The following is an 11271-nucleotide window of genomic DNA, read 5'->3' as shown; positions in this document are numbered from 1 at the left end:
AATACAAATTAGCACAATTTAAGAAGTGGTCTGAAGCTGTTCTGCCCAGTTTTTGTAGAAATGCTCATATGATTTTATTCATTAAGTGACTCCATTACAGATTTAACTTACCCATTTTATGTCTTTTTTCTGTTTATTCATTACACCTACTTAATTAGGTGTAACGAAAGGGGAACAACAGAATTATAAAGAATATATAAAAACCTCACAATTCTTCAATTCATTGTACTCCTATTGATATCAAAACCAAACTTTGATGTTTTAGTGGCAATAGAAGCAAGTATTAAATATCATTTAGTTTGAACACTGAAATTCAACCAAGAATGTCTCAAATGTGAATTCAGTCTAAACATTTTCTGTGATGTTTCTGTATTGATTTAAAAGGAATGGTGTCTTTTCATGTAGATAAGTTAAAATCTTAACACCTCGCAGTCTTCAGTGCCACGTTGCCTTCAGTATGAGCATGACTTAACCTCTGTGTCTGGCCTTCCAGAGAGTGGAACTTGGGTGTGGGATGGGCATGGCATGAACACAAACCTTGGCTGTACAGGCAGTGTGGGTGAAGCTGTCACGAGTCGAAGAGTAAATGAACTTGAGTGCAGCAATATATGCTTTGGGAGAGGAACTCAGGGATGGACACATAGGGATCTTCAGGTTATGAAAAACGTGCTTATATGCCTTGCTTGTTGTGTTTTAAATGTGATCTGAATGTAGCAGTGCTTCTGGACAAGAGTATCTAAGAAATCTTAAGTTGGTTAAAAAAATCTGACTTAGCTGTGTGACAAAGCAGATGCCTAAAGTGCTTGTAGGCAGAGTGATATTCTGGTAAATTCTAGAAATAAAGCATCATGAGTTTGAAAACAGGTCACTTCCAAGACTATTAAGGAAAGCAGGCCTGTTTTTTTTGTTTTGTTTTGTTTTTTTTCCATGACTGAATGCTGCAGGAGAACTTAAGTGTTCCCTGTCAGGAGCTGGGCACCACCAACCACCTTTGAATATGACTTTCTCAGCTTAGCTTCATTGTTTGCCCAGCAGCTGCTTCATTTCACTGCAGCAATGGCCAAACTACTTTCTGTAGGCAACACATGATTTGACAGTGAAGTTTCGCAGTATGTCTTGAGTAATGATGGGAGATAGAGGTAACCCCAAATATCAGAAGATACAAGTCATTCCTTCAGATCACTGAGGTCCCATTGCATAAGTAAATAAGCGTTGTCTTTGCTAACTGTTTTGTTCACTAGGTGATGACAATTCTGGAAGGAAGGTAATTACCTTCAGTTGCTGCCGGATGCCCCCCTCCCATCAGCTCAATCATACCAGATTGCTGGAGTAAGTTTCTCTTGATCTCCTGTGTGGACTACTTTACATTTTATATGTGAACTTCTATTAGTTTGTTTGCAGGTGAATGAGCTTTCAGGGAGGAGAAGTGCAAGGCAAGGAGTGAAATGAAAAAAGGATGTAAGACCTAGTAGTGGTAATATCAAGCGAATGAGATGTGGATGAAACTACCAGAGTTACTTTACTTCACCTGGAATCTTGACTAGAAGAAGCAATGACCACAGCTCCTATTCCCCATCCTCCTGTGCCACTCAGGGGGAGGAGGTGGAGAAATGCGAGCGCGGTCGAGCCTGGGAAGAAGGGAGGGGTGAGGGGAAGGTGTTTTAAGATTTAGTTTTTTGTTTTTCTCGTTGTCTTACTCCAATTTGATTAGTAATAAATTAAATTAATTTTTCCCCAAGTTAAGTCTGGTTTTGCCCATGATCATAATTGCTGAATGATCTCTCCTTCTCCTTATCTCGACCCATGAGCCTTTCATTGTATTTTCTCTCCCCTGTCCAGCTGAGGAGGGGAGTGACAGAGCGGCTTTGGTGGGCACCTGGTGTCCAGCCAGGGTCAACCCACCACACCATGTGGTTGATTTTTATGCTTTTCACAGCTAGGGTGTTTCCACAGCCTTAGGCCAAAGCTTCCTGTGTAGCATAGAGGCAGCATTAGCACCTAAGGAGAAGAGCCTCTTTCCAGATTCACTTGGATTTCCAGATTCACTGTGCTAAGAGAGAATGGGAGGCAGGTGTCTGAAGGTGAAGCTAACTTGATATAACTATCAAGTGCTCCGCTTTTGAGTAGTTAGACTTGGATGTTGAATTCTGAGGAAAAGCTGAAGAATAGGCCCAGATTGGTAGGTATTTTGTGATGAAATCACTTCAAGAATTGATTTGGTAAATGTCCCTGCAATTCTGTTACAGCCTTGGAACAGGTAATTGACTGTACAAAAACACTGGTAATTTTATGCTCACAAAACGCTTTCAATTATTTTTAGAAGTACAGGCTTCCTGGATCGAATATGCCAAGGGATTTACATGCTGTAAAATAAAACATGAGGCACTCTGTAAGAATGTCTGTTTAGATGTATTCTCATTTCAAACTCTTTTTAAAAAAGTCTTGAATGACTGTTACTACTACTTCTTCCATTAAAATACCATTAATATTTAAGTTAGGGATCAGAATGGCATTATATTAATTGCAGTGGCAGTCCTTGTCCCAGGTTATTCGCAGTCTAAGATTTACAGTATGCTGAGGGAATAAGCAGATAAATGAGACTGTGGAAGTACATTGTAAGTGTGAAGTTGTGGGCTTTTGCAGGCAAAGGTGGATAGTCAAAGTGGCCTTGATACTTGCAGATAGCCACGGCCTAATAAATGGCACATGGAACTATCTATTTCACTGAATGAAAATTGCTTACATACAATTAAGAACAATAGCTGGGGTTCTGCTGCAGCATAATAAGATAGCATTGAGAATGACATGAGAAAGTTGAGATCTGACACAGCAAGACACGAGGCCAGATTGTACTCCTCCATCACTGCTTTATTTGAATCATTGAGCTGTGTAATAGGCCATACAGTGTTCTCAATTGCAGGAGAAAGGAAAGAGAAAAGCATCTTAAACTCTACCATAAAAGAATGAACACACAGAAATCTGCTTATAAAAGATGCAGTATTATTTCAAGATGGGATAAGTAGTGTAGTTCTGTAAAATAGCTTTAAGGGAAATGATCTATGAATGCAATCCCCACAATACAAACAAGGGAAAGGCAAATATATTCAAGAAAACAGTTTACAGTAACAAGTTGTAATTGGCAGTAATTGGGGCTAATGGATTTTTCAAGAATTTAAAAACTTTTAAATTGAGAGGAAAACCCAAGATTTATTCTTTATTATTTTGAAAAGTCAAAGTGACATTGTTTGCTTGGTTAAAAGGAAGGAATTTACAAAGACCAGAAGACGGCAAAATAAAAGTCGCTGTCAGTTAAAATGCGTCTTTTTAAAAGTTTATTGGAAAACACAGTCCCCTACCATCTTCATCTTTTGGTGATTCATGAGCACCCTAGTATTGGTAATACATACTAATACATTCTTTCAAATTTCAGGCTTTGCGGTGATGTGGAATTATTGGCAGCGCTGCCACTAGAGCAAGATAAACTTGCTAGATAAATACCTTGAAGCAAATGTGAATTTGCAGTCACTAGTGTTCTGTGCAAAAATAGCACATTTTCTTTCTCAGTTACTTCTTTTAAAATCTCATCCAGTCAACTGTCTTAAAACTAAAATGTTATCTTTCTCCTCAGGTACTTGAAGTATACTCTGGACCAGTATGTAGAGAATGATTATACTGTTGTCTACTTTCACTATGGCCTGAAGAGTCTGAATAAACCGTCTCTGAAATGGTTACAAACAGCCTACAAAGAATTTGACAGGAAGTATGTCTCCAAAATATTTAGTTTACTCTTTTGGTTATGCAATCACTTCCTGTTAGTCATTACTGTAACTAACTTCCATGAAGGAAGCAGATCTTTCCTGATTGCCCACAGCTGAGTTCATTTTGCCATTGCAAACTCTTATAACAATGTCAGTGCTGTTGGTTCTCTTGTGTCTTCTCTGCAGTTGTAAGGAACGGCCTGGGTGCTGCAGTGGTTACCCAAAATTTTGTTTTTGGGAACAAAATCAAGAGCCACGGCCTTTTCTGTGCACTATTGAACAAGATGCCTGTGACACCTTATGTGACATCATTCTCAGTTATCTCACAGTTGTGTCTGTGTTTTTTTGATCATCCCAAGGCTAGGTTGTATATAAAAGGGAAAGATTAGTTTTTAACAGTCCATATCTCACAGGCCTTGCAGCATTCCTTGGTTGTTATATGTAAAGCCCCAAAGGGGCTACTGTGCTCATATATGCCTGACCTCTGGAGTAACAATGGCTATGGCTCGTGACTTCATGTTTCAGTTGGTTAAGGTAGTTGAGGCCAAAGCTTCTAAATAAATAGCATTTTAACAGTGGAAACTAAACTTCTGATGCTTATTCCCTGAAAGTGCATGTTTGCCAATGAAGCTCAAAGTTCCTGTTGAAATCAGTCTTTTACTTGTTTGTAAGTTGGCCTCAAAAGGGCAATGTGTCTGAAAACAAAAATATACACAAACAGCTCTTTCCTGAGAGTGAGAGTGTATGCATGTGTCTGCGTGTTGGGGGGTTGGTGGATCGTATGTGTCTGATTTTTCCAATTTGGGAGCTGGAACAGGAAGCAAATCTCAAGAAAAGATGCCATGAAAATGATTACTGGGTGTTTCTAGGCTAGACTGGGTGCAGTCCTAGTGAAATACCCAACCCTGCTTTGGATGTACACAGCACCTTTTGGTTGTCTAGTGCCAGAGCTCAGACTCTTTTGAATGTCACAAAATAACCTTTGAAACTCTAAAACCCTCAAAGCAAGAAGGTGAGGTTGTGCTTAGCAGCCATCAGAGCAGCAGTGGGAAGCTGTCCCCTGAGGCCTCCGACTGCTTTTGTGAGATACTGCTCTCCACTCAGCAGCAGACCAGAAGAGCTTGTTTTTGCTAGTAGGTTTGTGAATATGGTTAGCATAACGTTCTTTCTGGGACTGGGTAAGGCAGAAGAAAAGCAAAGGATCTCTTATTTTTTGTCTTTGGTGAGAGATTTGGATACAATACTATTTTTTTTTTCTGTGCACTGACAATTCCTGAAAATAAAGCATCATACTGTTTTCCTTCTGGGAGAATCCCAAGCCAAATTTACAGTTACTGTATGGGGAGAGGCAGTACAAAGGCACTATCTTCTTTTGTTGCCTTTTGCCATGCCTACAAACACACAATATGATGCTCGTTTATGCCAAAAATCTGTTCTCTCCATTCCCCCACCCTGACCCAGAAAGCAGAAGAACCAACGAGGAAGAGAGGAGCCCAGGTAGCTGGGCAAAACCATACACCCAGCATTTTATTCATAGCTGGAACTTCTTACCATAGTGTCGTTGAGAAACTCAAAGCAATATTCACAGCCCACCATGTATGTTCAACTGTATTAGCCAGAGGGAAACAAAAAACCAACACAAAAGTAGTACCTTTCAGACTTCTCATATGTATGTGTTTGGGGGTCAAAGGAAAGGGAGGACAGGTGAGAGTACAAAGGTTGATAGTAATTAGTTGGCATCATAGGACAGGAGTTGGACTCGATGATCCTTGTGGGTCCCTTCCAACTCACAATATTCTATGATTCTATGAAAGCAAATCTTCAACAAGAATAGTTTCAAAAGAATAGATCTTGCTTTGAAGGATTACAGCAGAGGCTCAGTAAAGTCTTTTGGGCTTTTAATTGTAATCTAGGAAACTGAAGTATGTAAACTTCCACAGAAGCAACAGCTTATGCCCATTGCTTCAAGGTACAAAACTAACTTGAAATGGAAACTTCAGTAAAGTAACTCAGGTGTTTTGCTTGTTAGTTTTTATTGTTGATTTTGAGTTCTTAGCCACAGTGGTGCCTGTTGCACAGGGATAGTTGTTTGCTTGTGTATGAGAGTGGCTATCTGAAAATAGTGTCTTTTTTGTTCCAAGTTGTATAGACCCAATTAAAACCCAAAAGGAAAAATTGTTGTAATTGCTGAGTTGGTCCCGGAGTTAGTGATTCTTTGTTTCCACAGTCATTGTTTTCTGACAATGAATTGTGAGCACCTAGGAGGGGTGCTCCCTACTGGGAAGCAAACTTGGAGAAGTAATAAGTAACAGTTCCTATACAAAAGCAAGGTATTTTGTTATGTGTGTCTCAGTTTCATTTTGCAATAATGTTGAATAAGAGCGGAGTATTTTTGTACAGCCTGGTTTGTATTTGAGTTTCAGCCTGCTAGAATCTATTGTTTATGCATCATGAAATGACACTGTAGAATCAAGCAGTGCTGTAGTGGAGAAAGGGTTTTGTTTCATACAAAGGGGACCATCCAATATAAAACAGCATGCAGTTCGCTTCACTTTTAGTAATTACTAGCAAAACAAGACAAAAGTAGTGGTAAAAATAAAAGGTTAGGTGTAAATTTTGCATCTGAAAATTTAGAAATTTTATCCAGTGTGAAACTCCCTTAAACAGAAAATAAAGAGAGATGAAGGAAAGAAATTTTTTATATCACAGGATATTTTTTGGACTCTTTGTTCTCTTCTCATTTTTTTTTTTTCCAGTTGCCTGATTTCCCTTCTATGCCCTTGATATTAAATCTATGAGACAGCAGACATTGGTTAGAAACGTAATAGTGTTATCTTGGCCTACTATTGTATCATGAAAACCAATCTTTTTTTTTTAAATTGGGGATTTTTTTCGTTTTATGTTCAGTTTCTTCTAAATTAGGTCTTTTTAATGTATTTGAAAAGAATGCTATATAATGTGCCTGTAATAATATCTCCCATTCAGTTGTAGCTATTCAGTTCTACCGTCTATGATATTCAAAAGTCTTCTAACAATTTCATTTTCTTTTCCTAGGTATAAGAAAAACCTTAAAGCACTCTATGTTGTACATCCAACCAACTTCATAAAAATTCTGTGGAATATCTTTAAACCTCTTATAAGGTACTTGGCAGTTTATTCAACACATTTTCTTGTTTAGTTTAAGGATGGTTTGTTCTCTAATAAGTTGCTTTTAAAAAGGCTTGAGGTAAAATATGTCAGGTAACAGCACAATACCCATTTAAACTGTCTTGAACTAATGAGTAAGGTGAGCTTAAGCTTGGGTATGAATAATAGGGTAGAGTTCTTTTCTTTTTAAGAAAAAGAAGTCTAAATTCATAGTAGTTTTACTGGTATGTTAAAGTAAATATAACTTCTGAAAATAGTTATTCTGTGAACCATGAATTACTTTTTTTTGGTCCTGTTTGACAGCACTTAGCACAATAGAACTGGGTCCTAGAGTTACTAGGTGGTCCAGGAAAGCAAATAATAAATGGTTAATCTTCAGTCTGATCTCAAGTTCTGAGATGAATAGGCATGATACTACTTGTGTGTTCAAAGTTAATGGATAAGTCCTAAAGTGCCTGTAAGAACTTGAGATGGAGGGTATAATGGTGAAGGTGGATGTATTTTACTGGTGCATTCTTTTCCTTTGCATGGTAAAAAATGATGCTGTTTACAAGGAAATGGCAACATCAGACAGATATTGCTACGTGCTGGGATGCTTGGGCTTTCTTAGCTTCTGCTCCTGAACTTCTGGCGCTTTCAAAGTAATTTTAACATTTTGCAGATTATGTTACGAATGTCCTCAGGGCTGAAGGACCACAGAGGATTATCTTGAGAAGCCATAATGACCCAACTAAAAATGTCCATTGCAGTAACTTGCAACTGATTCAATTACTGACTAGTAGAAAGCTAATTAATTAGAAAGGGAAAGTTTAACTTCTCGAAAGATCAGAACATGTAAGAAGCATGTGAAAAGAAAAAAGTAATTACAGTTAAAAATCATTCCAGAACATGCTGTTCTTGAAACAAGAAGACTGACTGCACATGGTTATGAAGAGCTTTCTGGGGGGGGAACAAAAACCAATAAAACCAGAAAAATTCTTGATGTACATTACAACTCTCAGATGAAACCAGCTTCTTTCTCAGAGGCAGCTGAGTGTTCCTTAGGAATAGCTCCAGGCAAGCAGTTTTGGGACACGGATGGTTTTCAGTCTGTGTGTGTTAATGCGCTCAGTGGAGCCACAGCTGCGCAACAGCTGTGCTGTTTGACTTACAGTAATAATTGGCTGCTAATTCTTACAAAAAAAGGAGTTTACAAGTACCTGTTCCAAATACTCATTTTCCCTGGATCTTACTATATCTGTGTAAATAAGATCAATACCTTTTTTTTTTTTTTTTTCTTTCTTGGAACAGAATGATGAACTGGCAATTAAATCCTTGTTTACTTTGGATGTGAAAATGGGTGACCCTGATAAGCTTAAGCATTCATACCTAGCCTAGAAAATTGAAACCAGGGCTTGTCGTCTTCTATGCATCATCATCTTGACCTTCTGAACACCCTGCTTTTGTCAGGATTGGCTGTTCTTGTTTGTGCTCGACTTTTACCACTGTGTACCTGGATACACTTGATTTGAGTTTAATTTAACAACACTCTACACTCTGTTGCTAAAATATGTGACCGACAGAAACAAATTTGTACACTGGCACTGACAAAATAATTGAAAGTGTAAATAACCTCTAAAAAGGTCTATAAGCCAGAAGGCAGGAATTAGCTAAAGCTAGGGAAAAAAACCCTCTTTACTGCTTGAAATGGTTTAATTAGTGAATGCTCACATGCATTTGTGGTTTGCATTGACTCAAGTTTGGATTTGCCAAGTAAAGGAAAACATAAGGATATAATTTTAAAATGGAAATGTGAAAGTGCCCATGTTCAATTTGCCCAAATTGTATTCTCATTGAATACTAAAACTTATTAATGTTGTTAATTTACTAAATAGTACAATTTAAAATTTGCTCATAGTACCTTTTCCTCCCAGTTCAGAATAATCTTACCTTAGCAGACCATGCTTTTATATAAGTGTGAATAGTAAACCAAAGTTCACAAAAAGAAGGGAGAAGAATCCTCTGGACTTTGTTTCCTAGCTGCACTGAATTATAGTCCAGACTCATATTTAGGTAGTGTTTCCAATAAAATAAATTTCACTATCATGTATTTATTTTTCAGCAGTCTGTTAGTACATGGCCTAAGTACTTTTACATGAACAGTGAGTTTGCTATGAACTAGACAAATGACAGAATTATTAGAGTGAAGAACTACTCAGTATTTTAGCATAGGTGTATTTGCAAGTATTTAAGAAAATGTAAATACTTAAAATTTTTCAAGCTCCAGAAGTTGATTGATCTTCTTTCCAGTCCCAAAAGAGATGAGCAAGAAGGTAATGTGTTAAGTCACATATATTTTTTTCCAAACTGCAAAAAAAAATCTGCAAGAAGAGCAGATTTCTATGTGAGCTAAGAGAAGCCACCCACCTGTTGTCAATATAATATACATTTAGGTGGTGGTGGTGATGTGGTGTTTTTAAGGAACAGAAAGAATTCCTAATTGCCCACAACTTAGTTACAAATTCTGTGTTCTGTAACATGTCCTGTATTACCAGGGGTGATTAGTTACAGAGAGTTCTGTACTAGTCTGTGGCTTAGTTAAGATGTGGAAATCACAGGCTCTTCGAATAAAAGACACACCAAAAAGTTCTGAAGTTGTACATGCACAGACAGGTATTTGTCAGTGTCCCAAAATTTAGCTCGTTTCAATTAGAAGCTTCTAAAATGCTGAAGTGACTTAACATTTGTACCAGCTCCCACTAGAGGGAGTGTGTGTATGTGTATTTGACAATCGAGGGATGAATTCATTCATGTGAGAATTTTTCTCCAGTTTTACTATCAAAGTAAGTTGCAGGAAAGTACACTTTTTATCATAAACATCTATTATTTTGCTTGAAACTTCATTACAGATGTTTTGTGTTGTGGAAAAATATCAAATTATTTCAGACTCTTAAGTATAAATGTGCCACTGAACCTTGTTTACATGCCTCAGCCTGTAAGTAGTGTATTCTGGCTGAAACTCAAGACCCTAACTAGTGATACTTGGTGCTTCCAATTTGGAGGCCTGCTTTGTAACACTCATAGAAAAACCTTATTATTCAGGATGTTCCTTCCTAGAAACTATGTGGCCTTTTTTCAGAACAGATAAAGCTGATGGCCCAACACTTCAAGGGTATACACCATCTAAGCTTTGAAAATCTTGCCTGTCGCTTACTACTTCATAGTTTGTGTCTACAGCCCCGTTATTTTGTCTCTTGGCAGGGAGGAATACCTAAATAACACAAGCATCTTGTTCTGTGGGCTGTGTAACATTTTCTCCAAAGTTAACAGTTCTTTAGTGAGTTTTCTAATGCTGTGTGAAAAGCTGTTTTTCAGTGGCTTTTAAAGCAGTGTTTTTCATATCTATGCAAATTACAAAACATTCAGATGGAAGTCAGTTATTTTTATTCAAATCAGACTCTCAGGCATGCACTGTATATGTTTGATCATATGAAATGAAATACATCTTATGTCTCCTGCTGCTTCAATTACAGTCTAATTTTGAGTTGCATCAGCACTTACATTTTTGTAATAGAAACTAAACCCTTCGTAAATGTTCCTCCCATGCTGATTTTTATACTTCTTTATGATTTCTTTTAGCCATAAGTTCGGGAAAAAAATAACTTACTTGAACTATTTAAGTGACCTGAGAGAGCATCTCAAATACGACCAACTAAATATCCCTCAAGAAGTCATCCGGTACGTGGCAAGTTTAAAATATGTTGTCTCACTTTTTCTTGGGTAGAGTTGCATCCTGTTCACTGTATTTTGAGCAGAATCTGATCCTATTTCTCCAATGATTAAAAGTCTAATTTACCTCTTTGTGCTTGGTTGGATTTGATTCTGAAAGCTGCATTGCCACCAAAGATGTGCCGAAGGGCGTCAGGTGTTTAGAGAACACTATATAGTTTTGTACAGATTTGGAACGTCTCCATCTCAGTTATGGAGCATTTTCTTAGTATAACTGCAGCTTCTCTGTGAGTGTTAGCAAAACCAATCCATATGTCATTACTGCTTATGAGTATCACATAATGTTCGTGGGCAAAAATGTAATCCTGACCTCTTTGCTTGCATAATGTAACAGATTAAGTGACTTTCTTTTGATGAGACCATTCCCAGTCAGCAAAGTGTTGATTGATTTTAAACTTCATGGGTATATCTGTTGTTAGTGGATCCATTGCTTTTATATCATGCGTGTATGTGTGTTAGGAAGGAGTATTGGAAAAGAGGATGGGGAAGGAGAAGAAAAAGAAATGCAAAGGGCTGGAATTGTCAAGTGCCAGTATTAGTATCAATAACAGTCTTTTCGACACAGCGCTGTACATGGAAAAGCTTTGATGTACTGACA

The 11271-nt window shown here is 37.6% G+C and overlaps 1 protein-coding gene across 1 annotated transcript in view; it reads left to right on the top strand.

Annotated features, from left to right (window-relative positions):
* The first annotated feature begins 1126 nt into the window (after window positions 1–1126).
* Window positions 1127–11271, top strand: part of ARHGAP8 (Rho GTPase activating protein 8) — a 44316-nt gene continuing 34171 nt past the window's right edge. Inside the window, exons 1-5 of the mRNA XM_010176889.2 lie at window positions 1127–1139; window positions 1242–1329; window positions 3629–3760; window positions 6813–6899; window positions 10524–10622. Of these exons, the coding sequence (XP_010175191.2) occupies window positions 1127–1139; window positions 1242–1329; window positions 3629–3760; window positions 6813–6899; window positions 10524–10622 (419 nt within the window). The remainder of the gene's footprint in view (window positions 1140–1241; window positions 1330–3628; window positions 3761–6812; window positions 6900–10523; window positions 10623–11271) is intronic.

Source organism: Antrostomus carolinensis, unplaced genomic scaffold (assembly GCF_000700745.2).
Source record: "Antrostomus carolinensis isolate BGI_N321 unplaced genomic scaffold, ASM70074v2 scaffold17920, whole genome shotgun sequence".
Lineage (NCBI taxonomy): Eukaryota > Metazoa > Chordata > Aves > Caprimulgiformes > Caprimulgidae > Antrostomus > Antrostomus carolinensis.
The sequence above is the reverse complement of the archived record's forward strand: the minus strand, read 5'-3'. Positions and strand labels throughout refer to the sequence as shown.